Below are 16,303 nucleotides of genomic sequence, written 5' to 3' on the forward strand. Positions count from 1 at the left end.
GTTGTTTGGATTTTTTGGTTTGTTTTGTTTTGTTTTGTTTGGGGTTTTGGGGGGGGGTGTTTTGTTTAGTTTGTTTTTTGGGTTTTTTGGTTTGGTTTCATTTTCTGGGTTTTTTTTGGTTGGTTGGTTGGTTGGTTGGTTGGTTGGTGATTGGGGTTTTTTTGAGTTTTGGGGTTTTTTTTTTGCTGCTACCTGTATATCTGTTAACAGCATTTAACCTTTATTTAAAGTTTGCAACTGTTTATTGTCAACACTAAGTTGAGGGAATATCTGGGAATTTTTGTACTGTTCAGGTAAGAATGGTAGGGTTTTTGACTTGCTTGCTAAAGGCTAGTGAAAAAAATTGGTTTTGTTTGTTGTGAGGGTGTTGTTTTTTTTTTTTTCTTTAGATTCTATGTTATCTTGTGGAAGCAGTGCTAATTTTTGTACTATGCATCCAATAGCAATCTCTAGTTCAGTGGGTTTGCTTCTTTCTTTCAGGATGCTTGAAATTTACTTCCATAGGGTATTGCTTCTGAAAATAAATTTGATTTTTTGTTTGCCTCTATGGCCTTTTTTTTCTGACATGACATGTACTTCAGACTAAACATTCACATGACCAAAATTTATGTGTCCACGTTTTTCTTGGTAGACAACCTAGGTAAAAGATGCCTTCTGCAGAGAATGTGGTAATCAGATAAAAATTAGCCTGCAATACCTCATGTGATGACATAATCTATCATGGAATCAGAGCAGTGCATGACAAGGATGCCAAAGAGTCAAAGCCAAGGAGTGAAAACCTGTATTTGAAGCTGATATTTTACTGTATTTTTATATTCAGCGGTACAGGCACATCCTTTTCCACATGAGTAAAACAGAAGAGCTGTTACAAAAAAAAACCCAAAAACAACCCAAAGCAATTACATAAAGGAAGAATAGACTCGGTAATACTGAGCTTGTCTTTTAAACATGCACTTTTCATTATTTTTTGTGCATTAACTGTAATGACAAGGAGGTTTTTGACTTGAGCTTGTTAAATAATTTTTCTTTCAGACATGTAGCATAATTTTACATATATTTCATGGCCACTTGAAATAAGCTTATTTCCACCGTATGAAGTACCATGCACAATTAGCATTGCTTTTTAACTTAATTTTCAACAGTTAAATGAAGTCCACCACAGTTTTTGTTAACATTTTGTGTATCTGTAATTTTGTCTTATGCAAAGTTGTGGTGTTCCCTTGAAGCTGTATTATCATATCTTTCTTATTATGTTTGGTTTTAGAATTTCCAGTTTCTGTATGCTTAGAATTTCAAAGGTTAATTAGGGAAATCTCCTTTATTTTACTCTCTGTGTACCATTGTTACTGACAGTTTCTAAGTGTCTAGCAGCTAATTGGTGCTAAGAGAAGTCAAAGATTCTGTTGTCATCCACTGAACAGGCAGTTTATGTGTTTATGTATGAGGACCTGCTGACTTGCAAAGAATGGCTAATGAAAACAGGACACTAATTTGCCTATTTAATAGAACTTGCAGGTGGGAGACAGTTGGGGGACTATCAGAGTAAACAGATTATCCATTACAGTCAAAAAGCTTGGCTCTCTTAATTGCTTAGATATAAATTAAGTGAACTCCTTTGGGTGGTGGTGGGAATTCCAAAATAGTAAAAAGGTATATGTGTGACAAAAATCACTTCCTGAGAAGTTCAGAGCCATTTTCCGTACAAGAGCTTTTTTTGTGTGACAGACACAAAAACTGTTGACTGTTCCATATCCAATTCTGAAAGGGCCAAACAGAAGTAAATGCACGAACGTTCAGCTTTGTAAACCTGCTCAGTGCAGGATCAGCACAGATCCATTCTGGGAGGGAGGAGGCAGGAACACACAGCTGGAGTGGGGGACGTAGGTTACCCATCCTACAAGCGCAGGACTGACAGTGATGCATTTTCCTGGTTTTGCATGTCCAAAATAATCAAGGCCCAAAAAAAAAAAATAATAATTGGCATGTTTGGGAGCAGACCTATTGCTGCAAACACCAATTCTCTTTCCTGCTGAGAAGTTTATAGGACAGAGATATTCATTTGGGGAAGAGAGGGCTGATGGGGTGATTCATCATAAGAAGAAACTCTTGGGGAGTTTTGGGCTCTTAAGATTGTGCTTATATGCGTTTTACATACATTGTAGCTGTAGTAGTTGAATGTGTTCTAGGTCTACTCCATTTTACATGAAAGGGTCCATTCTTCTTTATCTTTGGTGAGTCTTCCACCCTAGCAGAGCACTCGGTAGAGTATGTCTGGCTGCTTTTTAGTGTGCAGTGCAAAAGTTAAAATTTGTGTAAAAATATCCTTTCACCATGCTTTTAGGGAAAAAAACAAAAACAAAACAAAACAAAAAACCCCAAAACAAAAATGAGGTTTTATCTCAATCACTAAGACAGTAGCCTGTCAGAGTTCAGTAGGAAAAACAGGCCTAATGGTTGCTGAGATTAGAAATAGCTTTAAGGAGCATTATATATCATTATAACACAGTGACATAATGAAGCTTAATAGGCACTACAACATCCTCTTTGTTTTTATGTTTCCCTGAACTCAGTTCTGTGACAGGTGGCTATTCCTGTGTAAATTTACCCAATTATATTTGTGTAGCAGCCCTGAAAAAGCCTTAATATATTAACCATTAAAAGTCACTGGCAGTCTTTGGAGAAATGTTTAAGTGTGCTTGTGTGAATAGAGGGTTTGAATGATAAGTTGTTTTTTAGGTAATTTATAGATTTTATATGTAGTTGATATATGCAGATTTGATAAAATATGCATTTTCCATTGCAAAGTTAACATATTCTGGTTTATTATATTCTATTTATGTTTTCCCAAGAGCAGTGAGGGAGAGGAAGGAAGGTAAGTTGTAGTTGAGCATTTTGTTTTGTAAGCATTGGCAACACAAAATATTTAGCTAGTTTTATTGAAAAACAATAATTTCAAATATTAAATTGCCTTTACTGCTTATCTCTAAAGTGTTTATATTGTGGGAGTTTCTAGCATGAACAAATACAGTGCTGCAATTGAAGGCAGCACTTCAAACAAGAAATAAGGATGTTTAGTTCAGTGATTAAAAATAGAAATGTTATTATTGAGAATCCATTATTTAGAAATTTTCTGATGTTTTTTGATAGTTCAGTAAGCTATTGGCCCTTCCATATTAATCAAAACTTTCTTTATTCGTATCTTGCTGTTGTAGACTTTGCCTCCAAATTCAGCAGAACTACTCATCTAAGATTTGGAAGATATTTCTGTAGAATGTAGTATATTGACAGAGACTCAAATACGTCAGCTTATTATATAAAAAGGCCTCTTCACCATTGCTGAGTTAGGTGGGCAAAAAAATACATTGAAGTAAAATTGTACCATGAGGCTAGAAAACAGTTTTAAGATTTTTTGAAATCTAATTAAGTGTATCTCCAGGGTAAATAGACTACTATGGAATCTATTGCCTAGAGACAGTTTCATATTATTACACATTTTAACCTTTCTTTGCAAGTCCTGAACCTGTGGTATGTCATAAAGACACCTCCCGTGAGTATAAATACATTTTATGTAGTATCTGCCATAGTGACAATGTTGCAAATACTGCATAAAATGAAATTGTAAGATTTGTAAGGATATTAGAACTAGACAAATAGAATAGGCAAGTTTCTTACAGTAGATGAAAAGAAATGTTCATTGCATAAAGAAAGATTGCTGTTTTCAAAGGACACTTGAAGTACCTGCATATAATTGAATGGCCTTTGAATTTACTCAGTAATGTCTCCTGACATGGTCAATTGTTACTCTTATCATAAATGTATTCATGCTTTTATATTTTAGGGGTGCTTAGACAACTAAACCCCACATTTCTGTCTGGCCCTTCGTCATTATTCAGTTCTTAATCTATCTCTCAAACCTCCCAACCCCACATACAATCTTACATGGCTGTTGCCATTCACTGCAGGAATACAATGAGTGGCTCTGGCGTGGGCACCCCACTCCCAGAACTGGAAGAGTGTGTGCAAACCCTTGTCTCCATGGGGTCAGGTTGGGTCCTGACACAGTGGCTGCAGGCAGCGCCAGTGGCAGCACTGTCCTTGGAAAGAGTCAAGGAAGAAGCAGCAGCAGCAACCCAAACAGGGGCATGACAAAGAGGCAAAGACAGCTGCAGCAGCAGCTGCTGCCTGGCAAGAGTGTGAGGGGAAGGGGACAGCGGGAGCAGCAGCGGGTGCAGGATGGGATAAAGGGAGGAAAAAGGCCTCAACTGAAGCTCTAAACTGGAGACATTGAGAAGTTACGGCAGCAGAAGCCTTCCTGGCTTTTGGCAGTCCTCCATCCCCGCTGCCTTCTGCTGCAACCAAGGCTGCTGCGTGGCCTGTGAATGGTTTCTTTAGGTCAGTGCTCCGTGGCTGGGGAAGCCCTGGTTAGTGCCTGTAGGAGGGCATGTGATGACTTGTATTGCATTGTCAAATGGAGGCATCTTCTTTAACTCAGGGGTGCAATCTCCTGGGGAATGTAGTCATCAGAAACTGAAGTATCTGGGAGGTGTATGTTCTTCCCCAGATTCATTACAGGTGATGAGGACATTTTCAGGGTTGCGATTCCTGACTTGGGTTCCCAGAGCAGGGTTTGTCTTGTTTAATTGTGTCCTCCTTAGAGACAGCATGTGATGAGGAACCCCACACCTTGTTTCTGCCTGGAACTTTGCTCTCTGAAAGCCAAGTATTGCAGTGTTGGTCATGGAAACACAAAGCTTCTGCATGCTGAAGCCCTTTTTGTTGAAATAGACTTTAAGAAGTTTTTCTGTGATAACACAGATCTTCTGTAACAGAATCAGAAATTTCATAACTGAAAAGAAAAAAAGTGTGTTGATTTTCTTTTCCTAAACTGCAGTTATTCTTAGTATGCTGATTTGTCCAGGATCCACGAAAACTTAAAAATCCTTTTCTTTTTAAATAAGTTGAACTTTTCTAAGTTTATCTGCTGTCCTTTTCAGTGAACAGCAATAGACAAAAGAGGTTTTGTCCTCCTGTGAGACACGACTAGGCAGGATAGCACCGACTTACTGATTGAGGAGGAGGACTGTGGGTGGGGTAGTGTCCTGTGTTTTTCTCAGGGTTGCAAGGTTTTTTTTACTACAGATGTTCATCAACAATAATCTGCCATAAAGTTGTAATTAATAGTTGTTGTGCCCATAACGGAACCTGGAGGAGTCGCTTTAGATATTGGAGAAAACAATGAAAAATATTGATGGCTGTTTTGGGTAAATCAGTGACTCTGTAGAAAACAGTTTGTTTATTTTTGTATTTGGTAGGTAGTCAGGGGATACTGCAGTCACCCCACAGTTGGCCTCTTTGCCAGCTGGCATTGCAAGTGGATCAGCATAATTAATTTCAAAATCAGTCAGCAGATTATACTGGGCAACATTTGCTTCTGAAAAATACATGAAATAATAGAAATCTTTGGTTCAACTCAAGTCTCTCCATTCCCTTATCTCATCAGCTTTACAGATTTCTTTATTGTATATTTAATATCCTCTGGCAGGGATGTTATTTTGCCTGCTACATTAACAGATACTGATGAGTGTAACAGTTTGTTGAAAGCTGAACACAAAATCTCATTCTGAGCTGGTGGGAGTGCCCCAGTCTTGCAGCTGTAGTAGAAGAAAGAGTCATGATTTATAGAAGAATAAGGCACTGGCACATTGCAGACACCAGAAACAGTAGTATAATTCACAGCAGAACTGTGATGGTGACAAGTGATGTGTTTTCCAGACTGTCATCTGCCCTCATATGTTGTTTATTTTCATTGTAGTGTAGGAGATTCATGTTTTGTATGCTGTTGCATACATATAAAATATTGGCCTGTATACTTCTCCTTGCCTCAGTAGTTCAGCCTGCTTGACAAAGAAGCCATGCAGGTGAATGGATGTTCACACATTCTTTCTGTGAGTTGGGCAGTTCTCCTTGGCTCTACCAGTTACTCTGAGAATATGACCTGAAAATACGCTTCCATTCCGAAAATACCTTTTTTATTTTTTTAGTAATGATTTTCCCCACAGTTGTCTTCTTTAAGAATGAACTCTGTGGTCTTTGGTTCTTCCAAGATCACCTTTCTTTCAGTATGCCCTGCATGATGCATTATATTTATGGACATAGACGTTTGTATTGCCTGGTGGTTTTATAACAAGAAGGTACATCATGTAACAGAATCACTAAATCACAGGATCACTGGGTTGGAAGGGACCTTCAAGATCATCAATCCAACCCATGCTCTAACAACTCAGCTAAACCATGGCACCAAGTGCCACATCCAGTCTTTTTTTAAACGCATCTCCCAGGGCAGACCATTCCAGTACTTTATCAATCTTTTAGTAAAAAACGTTTTCCTATAATCCAACCTATATTTCCCTTGGCACAGCTTAGGCCTGCATTCTCTTGTTCTGTCACTTCCTGCCTGGAGAAAGAGACCAACCCCCACCTGACTACAGCCGCGTTTGAGGAAGTTGTAGAGAGTGATAAGGTCACCTCCGAGTCTCCTTTTCTCCTAAATAGAGCCTCTTGGTTATGTTTTAGAGGAAACACTAGGTGTTTTTTAAGACGTTGAAAGAATTTATCATTGGTGTGAGCACAAACTCAGATACAACGAATGTCCAATCCTTCACTTTTGTGAAAAGACACCAGAATCACTCAAGATGCTCTTTCAGTATTGGCTGACATATGCAAAGGCCTCCTTTGCATATGCAACAATTGTCCTGGTATCTCCAGGATCAGATCAGGAGGCACATTATTGTGAGTAAAAAATCTTCTAACAGAACAATAATTGTAGAATATGATAGTATTGATCTTAAGTAATACATATTTTCTTTCAGGAGAAGCCGCTGACCAAATCTCTGCAACGAGGAGAAGATCCCCAGTTTGATCAAGTAAGAATCTTGAAATTACATTTATTCCATTTCTCAGGCTAAAGGAGAAGTGCATTAGAGGGCATTCTAGTGTCCTTATACTGTTGCATGCTGCAAAAGTAATATTTCTTGATGTGCTTTGGTAGAATGATGAGTGGTTGCCTAACCATTCTTGGGTATAAATTGAAAGATTTTTTTCCCATGTTTCCAAGGTCATTGTTTTTCTGCCATAGAACTTGTTACTTTATATAGTATATTAGACACATGTATTGTTTCTTGTCTGTTTCCCCGATGGGGATCTTGAAGCAAAATTTGTATCTTTTCAAATTACATGGTTTTTGAAACAGGTGTGTGGCCCCCAATCTTTTTTTTGTGAGGTTTCTTTTATAGTTAATATGAGGGCCTATAGGACCATGGTTGTTGCCATCAGTCTGATCAGTCTAGTTTACCTCTGTAGCTGTGACTCAGCATGACTTACATGTGTGTTACACTTCAAATAGGCCAAGCCAACCTGTGGTTTAAAATTAACTACAAGTTCAATTGTCTGGATAAATGCCTTTATATGACAAGGCAGATAATTATTAGGAAAATGATGAGCAGGGAAAAAATATTAAAAATTAAGTAGAGTTTATTTAATTGGTCTGATTTCATTTAGTAGAACAATAAAATTGTAATTAATGAAATGAAATTTATATCTGGCATTAATTTATTATATAAGGGAAATAGGACAAGTATAAAAATAAAACCAACAGCAATATGCGCACAATTGATTATATAAAGCAATTTATTTTTTTCAGCAGTCTTTCTTTTTGTCAGCAACATTTAGAATAACCTATTTTGAAATAAAGGAAGATAGGTTCTAAAGAGGTTAAGTTACATAAAGGATGCCAAAACTGTCAAATCTCACTCCCCACGAAGAGGAATGATAAACTCTGGGTAGGCCATTGCTGTCACCATTGCTGCTGACTCCACATCTGCCCACACCACTGTGCTGCCAGCAGGGCCAGAAGCACAGCACAAAGAGCAGAAGCAGCAGCAACAGCAACAATTCAAAAGGAGGTCATTACCAATGCCATAAGATGCAGGTACCATATTGATTGACTTCAGGAGAGGAGATAGGTATAAGTACCACTTCAGAACCTCAGCTGAACATTTATTGAGTTTTCTGAGACATTTTGCCAGAAGTAAAGATGCCTTGTGAGACTCCACTGCCATTCACTATGGTTCACTTTGTAATTTTAGCTTGACAAAGTGACTCTAGATTGTTCTGTAGCTGCTCTTTGGGGAGAGAGAGCCTGCTTGGAGGGCTGCTCAGAGCAGGAGGTGGACAGAGGAGGTGAGACTTCTGCTTCATACTCAGGAGCTCCCTGTCCACATCACTGACCACAGAGACCCCGCAGGGAAACCAGCCACTGGAGGCTAAAGGAGGTTCTTTCTGAGTACTCCCTACCTGCCTCATGAAATTCTTTGTGGTATTCTGACCTTAATTTTATATACATATTCTTTTCCTTCCTGTGGGAAGAATGTTACACTCAAATGCGAAAGTAAAACAAATTAAGCCACCCAGATGCAAACCTTGTGATTCTGTTCCTGCAGTGCATTAAACAAACTCATAATGGGTGGCCATGATTTGATTAAATATTTATGGTTTAGCAAATTTTGGCCCTTTAAAAGGGAGAATTGAAAGACTAATACTTCTCCTAGTTATTGGTAAGCAGACAGAAAATTGACTAATTAAGTCAAGATCATTTAATAAAAACAGCAAAAGCTTCCTAGAGTGAAACAACTGTGAAACAACTGTGTGTTTACTGCTGTAGCAATTTACTCTAAATGCAGGCAGGAGGGGAAAAAAAACAAACCAGAGGCATACCAAGGTAAAGTTTTGTTATACATGACAATCATCTATCTTTCTGTCTGCATATCTGAAGTCCTATTTATGTGCAGAGTTGATAGAAAAGTACAGTGGTGAGATTGACTTAGGTGTCTTGTCAGAAAACCTTGCTTTCAGTTGCTTAAATTTTTAAAACAAGCTATTTAAGCTGAAATTTTCAGAATTTGTCAGCCTCAGGCCAGGTTGCTGGCAATGTTTTTCCTTTTCATTTTTCACGTTGTTTTCTACTTAAATGGCATTCTCATTTTGAGATGTTCTGGTGCTCTTGGGATTGATGTAGGCCTATGAATCAGCAGACGGGACCTGAATGTGGCTTTCGAGCCCATTTTCAAGAATATGGTTCATACTTACCAAATTATTTTAGTTTGGCTAAATCCGTACATTCGTAGGATGGTTTTAATTGTATTCAAATAGTTTACATTCAAAGTTCTGTAGTGCACAATACAAATTTGATAGAACTGAGCTAGAGTACAGACAGGAAGACAGAGCAAAAACCTTTCTTTATGTGGCATGCTTCACTCACTAGATTAAGTGAGTACATTGCATTATAAAGCTGTTTTTCAAATGATGACATGTCAGAAGTATAAAGCTGTCATGAAAGTATGGATAATAAAATGAAGGTGTGGTCTGCCTGGGAAGATCTGAAGATCATGATATGATGTGGTGCCAAAACCCAAATAAGAAGGCATGTGCTTTTAAGTGAAACCACTCAAGTTTTACTTTTTGAAGTTGACTCAAGTATTTAAAGAGTCTATGGGATGAGAAAACACCAGGTTGGTAATCCCTTACTTCCCTTTTCCAGTTAGGGTGGAGAAAGCTTTGGTGTTTATTTCTGAAACCCATAAAGTCATCTAGCAAAATCAAAAAAAGGCCAGCCATGACATTCCTGATATTTTTACTACAGAAATGAAGAGGGGAAAGAGGGACAATCCCCATGAACAAATTTCTTTAAGGTGTGTCTAATAATTTTTACTTTCAGTTTGAGGGGATATAAGTGACAGACTGTCAAAGGAACTTACTTTTCTTTCTTTTGGCATAATCAAAATTATCTCTATTCAATTTGAGTGAAATTGATAAGTAATGCTGAAGTGAGTAGGTCACTAGTTACTTTAAAATGTCTGAGCTCAATCTTATAGTGGTAAATTAGAAAGCAACAAAAATAAGACATGACCTGATTTAAAACTTGCTTTTTGCAAGTCAGCTTCAGAGGTGGAAAAAACAGCCCAAAGAGTAACTTAACAATGAGCAGAATGGTGCTTTGGCTACCCAAAGTAACCAGCATCAAGTTTAGCACTAAAACCCCCAAACCATTTGAGATGACTATGAGAGCATTGCTTGCTACCTCTGAACAGTTCTATCTCTGGCTTCCTGAGAATCAGCATTTTTTCCTGCCCATTCTTTAGCACCATTTCAGGAACATTGGTTGTGATGGTGATGATGGATCCAGGGTCAGGATCCTGACTGGGCCAGGGCTGTTTCTCTCCACATAGGTGTAGTCAGTGTCTCCTGTTAGGCAGACAGCATGTCTGGCTTCCAGTTGCATCACCCTCCTCGTGCAAATAATAGGATCTTGAGCAATGTGTGAAGTGATGATACTTATCCTGACTTGCCGAATGTCTCACCATTGGCCCAACAAACTACATTCCTTACACCTGACTGTGTTTTCCTTTCTAGGTGGGCATGTGTATAAAGAAAATATATGCAGGAAATTATGTAGGTTTTTTCATACAGTTTTAAATTTTTTCATGGTATATTTGAAATCATGTTTTGAAAGTCCTTGATTAGACAACTCTAGTTGCCTATTGGCAAAGAGCATTACAGCTCCAGTATTAGCATGCTCTGTGTCCCCAGTTACAGAAATGTTATTAAACATTGTACTAGTGAACTATGACTTAAACTTCCTATTACAGGAAACCATAAAGTTGCAGTACATGAAAAGATCAAAAGCTAGCAAAAACCCATAATTCTCCAAGAGGGTTATCCTCACCTAAGGAAACATTTTTATTACTCTTTTCTCAGTCTCTACTAATGTATCATTTGTTCTTACCGTGGCGTATAAATGTTCCATGAACTGACAACACTGGAGGTAGAAGAAGGGCACTGTGTAATCTTGGACTGAGCTACAGGCTGCTTTCCATATAAAAACACAAAATTAATGTAGTGTTTTGGCCATGGAAGTGAAAATTTAACAGGAAGGCTTAGTTTTCATATAAAGCTATCTATCTGAGGTGCCTGCTGCAGAAGTTTCAGCATAAACTACACAAAAGCTATTCTTGTTAACAGTTTTACTGCTCTCTTATAAGATGTGCACTAGGTTAGAGACTACAGATTGGAAAGCAAAAAAGTTTAATCTTTTACATACTTTTAAGAGATGAAAACAAAAAAAAAAATCAGCCAAGGTAAAGGAAACTAAAATTAATAGTAACAACAATAAAAAGTGGAAAATGCAATAAATAAATAAATAAGGCACTAAGCAGCATACTAATGATAGTGTCCTTTTTCACAACAGCCTGTGATTAATGATATGCTGATAATGATTCTTATCCAATGGTGTTTTTAGAGGCAGTTAGTTAAAACTGGTATCACTGTCACTGCAGTAGCTCTGCAGTTAGCCTCTTTTCTTTTTCCTTTCCCTGGATCTTACACATTGACCTTCATCACCAGAAAAAGGCACAGGGTAGAGAAAGTATAAGAAATGGCAGTCATGAAGTCATAAAATAACCTTTGGCTCCTGGTCAAAGGTTTGGGTTCAAGCAGTGTATAAAGAAGTACATCTGTAGGCAGAATTAAAGGTAATACCTTCAGAATTGGATTTGCTGTCCACTAAAAATAAATGAGTTTTCATGTAAACTGTTATGCTGGCAGTAAAATAGCTATAAACATTGGTAGTGTATAAGCATGCTAGCTGAAATTACCCATCCACAAAATTATGGTACTAAAAAGTCCTGCTTTCTTTTTTTATCTCAAAAACTCAAGGCCATTAATGAAAACTAGTGAGTTCAGCCTGAATAGTTATCAGTTTTAACCATTTCCAGGGAGATTTAGCTTCACAGCATGGTCCAAAAAAACTGCTTAGAACAAAGATGTGAATGAAAGGAGGTCTCCAAAGTCACAAATGCATTCAGCAGCACTGATAGAAAGTGTAAAACTTTACTTGTGCTAGTCTATTATTTAGACTCTACACAACAACAATTTGAAGATAAAATATACAGACACTGTGCAAAAAATAGAGTCACAAGAAATAAGCCAAGATTATGCAAAAATGAAGTACTGCAATCCTGCTTTTATTAAAATGGCAATAAAATGTCCATTCAACGTACCTATTGACATATATGGTATAGAGAAAGAATGCTGGGCCAAAAAATTAATGATACTGTTGGAAATTTGGTGCAGTTTTGAATTTTTCTGGTGTTAAAGCACATACAAATTCATTAGTGAAATAAAAAAGGTAATCATGTCCATTTGCTGTTAGTGGAAACATTTCTTATATTTGAATTTTGACAATATAACAAGAGTTTTATGAAAGTATATAAATTGTAGTGAGCTGTCTGAGCAGAATTTCATTAAATTTACTCTTGCATTTTAATCCAAAATAAATATTAATCATTTACATAAAGTATATTTAATGCTCTGTGAACACAGGTTTTAAACAGCTCCTTACTTGTGCAGCTTTCTTATCCTTAAGCTATACAGTAGGTAGTTCATTTATGATGGAAGAATATGATCATTTGTCCAACAAGGACATATTTGTACATCTGTGCACTCCCTTTCAGGAGCAGCACAGAGCTAGAATTCATCTCACTCCTGGACTTACTTCCAGTAAATGAAAGGGTTGAGTAACCGGCATGCTGGCTAGACTTCCCTCCCTTCCTGTTCCCTGAGAGCCAGGTCTTTTCCCAGTCCACCCTTCCTTCCTGTCTTAAAAGTGCAATGACAGAAAGATTAAAAAAAAAAAAATAGAAGGCAAAAAAGCTATTTTGACCTTTTATCCCAAATGAAGGCAGACACTGTAAATTCAGCAGAGAAAGTATGACATGAAAAGATTTAACAGGAATTACTTGGACTTTTTCTGGTGAAATTGTATAGGTGGGATGTAGAGAACAGCTGTCATAAGTATGTCAGTGAACATGCAGGAAGACCTGATTTAAACAACTTTTCATTTATAGTTAGATACTACTATTTCTGAAAAGATATTTAGGTCTGTTTGAGGACAGGCTTTTTAGTAGGGCCCATAGACAAAGGACTAAGGCTAAGGGTTTTAAACTAAAAGAAGATCAATTCTTACTAACTAGAAGGAAGATATTTTTGACTGTAAGGCTGGAGCAGGTTGCCCAGGGAAGTTGTGGTTGCCTCATCCCTGGAAGTGTTCAAAGCCAGGCTGGTTGAGGCTTTGATCAGCCTGGTCTAGTGGAAGGTGTCCCTGCAAATGTTAGGGAAGTTGGAAGTAGATGACCATTAAGGTCCCTTCCAACCCAACCATTCTGTGATTCTATGATTTTGTAATTCTTTTCTGGTCTTCCCTAGGAAACCCATTTTCATTGTAATTCATCATTAACAAGCAGTCTTGTGCTAACTTCATAGAAAGTTTTGGAAAACAGTAGAGAAGTGAGTTGGTAGTGTATAGTTTGCCCTGACACCAGGTGATTGATTTTTTTCTGAGTATTTATCTGAAGCCTTAACACTAGAAGGCTTTGGTATAATTGAGCCTGAAGTCCTATAGTAATTCTTTTTGAAAGGCCTCCTATCACTGCTGCAAGCAGTTGCTTTATGATGCCTTCCACAGCAACTTGTTTCATATTTTAGGTAATAAAATCTATTGCAAAGACTGGACTGAAAGTTTTCTAAAAAGACTACTTTTGTGGAAACTTAATTTAGCAGGGGCAGTTGTTATATCTTTCTAATGCAGCATGTTTAATTTTGGGCCACAGTATCTGAGTAACAATGCTTCATCCTCAAAGTGTCTCATTAACTTTAGTCCACACCGTCACTGTGAATTAGATAAATCCTGAGGCTGAAAAACTGCAGAAGAGACTCAGAATTACTCATCTAGACTAAGTGTCATCTACAGAAGTTCTCAGTTAAGGCTGTAGTAATATTTAGGAATGCTTGGTCTGCCAATTTTGCTCTTGTCTTAGTCACAGCATTCACACAAGTTTGGTGTTATATGGGACATTAAACTCTATTGTTTTTCCACAAGCATTGAAACGTGCGGGTTTAAGTTTAAGCAGGTGGAAAAACCTGACAGTTAATTACATAATCAGAGTACTTGGCATGTAGTACACAATTCAGCTCTTCACTTCTGATACTCAGCACTTTGCAGGATCAAGGCCTGCATGATCTTGAGGTGGTCAAAAATCTCCAGATCACTAATTTCTTCTTTATTTTAAATAGTTGTTTTTTATTTTCTTAGAATGTCCACAAATGCTGTAGCTGTGAACATTCAGTTGCAATACATGTGTTATCCTCTTGTATAAATGATGGGGGGAGGGTGTGTGTTTCACTCTACTTTTTGATCTTTTCATGTTTTGTAGCTTTTGTTTCCTGTAATAAGATGTTTAAGTCACTGTTCAGTCCAACGTGCTCAGTAACATTTCTGTAATTGGTGACATAGTTCACACTGAGTGAGGAGTAATCTTCTTATACGGTATGCCACTAGAGCTGTTTAATCAGCAACCTCTAAGAAATAATTCTAAACTATTCTTGTTTATTCGTTCCCACAAAGACACAAGAAAGTCTAAACATTTTCCTATAGATTAAAAGGGAAGTTTTCAGGGGTTTTTTTAAGTTCTCAGGTGTGTGAGCCCAACAGTAAGATTCACGGTCAGTTGACTGAAATTAACAAAGAACTTGTGGTGTTTCTCAATATATTCTGAGTTTCAGGGGGGCATCCAGCAGTTGGATATAACCCCTGAAGACAGTACCTCTGATTCATTACTTTTTCTTTACTTACAATCTGTTGGAACTCAAATCAACATTGTGTAAAAATCAAAATAACCTGCTTGAACAACTAGATGATTTTCTGGTATAATGCATTTTAATATGTAGATCGATATAAAGACTCTATCAACATACATTCCACTGTTGCATTTCTGTTTATATTTTATAGACTCATAGATTCATTTAGGTTGGAAAAGACCTTTGAGATCATCAAGTTCAAACTTGGTACAAACAAACCAACACTTCTAAGTCGAAACACTAAACCATGTTCATACATGACATGTCCACACATCTTTTGAAGACAGGAAATGCAGAATATTAAGTCACTGCTTGTACCATAGTTCTCAAAAACTGGATGAAAACAAGAAAGAAAAATTCAGTTAGTACTTTTTTTGAGGAGTGTAAACTTGAACAGCATTTCATTTGTTGGTTCATTGTATTTTCCCAATAGGTTATAAGCTCAATGAGCTCACTTTCAGAATATTGTCTACCCTCTATCCTGCGCACTTTGTTTGATTGGTATAAAAGGCAGAATGGCATAGAAGATGAATCCCATGAGTACAGACCAAGAACAAGCACTAAATCCAAAAGGTATGATTTTGAATATTCTTAATTTATAAATTCTAAGGTAAACTGTGTTGCATTTCACCCACCAGCTCTTGTGAGGTAACACTTACTTCTTCCTGGAACTCTTCTCTTGGCTTCTTGATGAATGGAATAATTGTGCCTTTCGTGTTACGCTCCTCATATTTCAAACAACAGTACTGTTGTAATTGTCTTACTGATATTTTGGATGCTTTCAAGTGATTTAAATAACAGTTTGTACAAACTGTATTTACTCAAGTGGTTGGGCAATAATTCTGTGCCACTTAAAAGAATGTTTCCTCTATATTCTGCTTACACATAAAAAATCCACGTGTACCTACCCTCAGTCCCAAAACTTGAGAATCAGTCAGAGAGTTTTAGCAGCATACATCTTAAAGTAACAAGTACACAAAAAAATAATATCAGTAATTCCTCAGTGATAAGGCAGCAGACTGATCTTGGTTATATTGAGGTCTGGCAGTATGGTTCAGGTATATTCTTCAAACTTTTAGTTTTTCTGAATACTTCAGTACTACATTTACACACTTCAGTGAAACAGCAGGAGAATCAATACTGTCAGACCTGGTGTTCAGAAGTGCATAGGCAATTATTCACATTGGGATTCTGTTATAACCCAGTAACTACAAAAGTTAGTAGTTGGCTGGAACAAAGGGCTAGGGGCTAGGTTTAGATACCGAGGTAGAGATGAACCTGAATTAGACTCCTTATGTCAGTAGAAGTAGGCAGAATGAAGACACACAGTTCATTAATTAGATGTCTGCTTTTGGGTGAGATGAATTCTTGCCTTGAATTGCTTCTTTCTCTCAACTTATTCCACGACTACATGCTCGTAAATAGCTGTCTTTGGGAACTCCACCCAAAATTTAGTAGAAAGTCAGTTTAGCAGTGAAACAAGACCACTCTGTCGACTGGGAGTGTTACAAGAAAGACTGTATAACAAGTCCTTTCTCTAGTTAATGTAAAACCA

The 16,303-nt window shown here is 37.4% G+C and overlaps 1 protein-coding gene across 6 annotated transcripts in view; it reads left to right on the top strand.

Annotated features, from left to right (window-relative positions):
- FRY (FRY microtubule binding protein) overlaps window positions 1-16,303 on the top strand; it is a 159,655-nt gene that overhangs the window by 38,331 nt on the left and 105,021 nt on the right. For all 6 annotated transcript variants that reach the window (XM_066313153.1, XM_066313156.1, XM_066313154.1 and 3 more), the window contains exons 3-4: window positions 6,870-6,923; window positions 15,182-15,321. In XM_066313153.1, the coding sequence (XP_066169250.1) occupies window positions 6,870-6,923; window positions 15,182-15,321 (194 nt within the window). The remainder of the gene's footprint in view (window positions 1-6,869; window positions 6,924-15,181; window positions 15,322-16,303) is intronic.

The sequence above is a fragment of the Sylvia atricapilla genome, chromosome 2 (assembly GCF_009819655.1).
Source record: "Sylvia atricapilla isolate bSylAtr1 chromosome 2, bSylAtr1.pri, whole genome shotgun sequence".
Classification (NCBI taxonomy): domain Eukaryota; kingdom Metazoa; phylum Chordata; class Aves; order Passeriformes; family Sylviidae; genus Sylvia; species Sylvia atricapilla.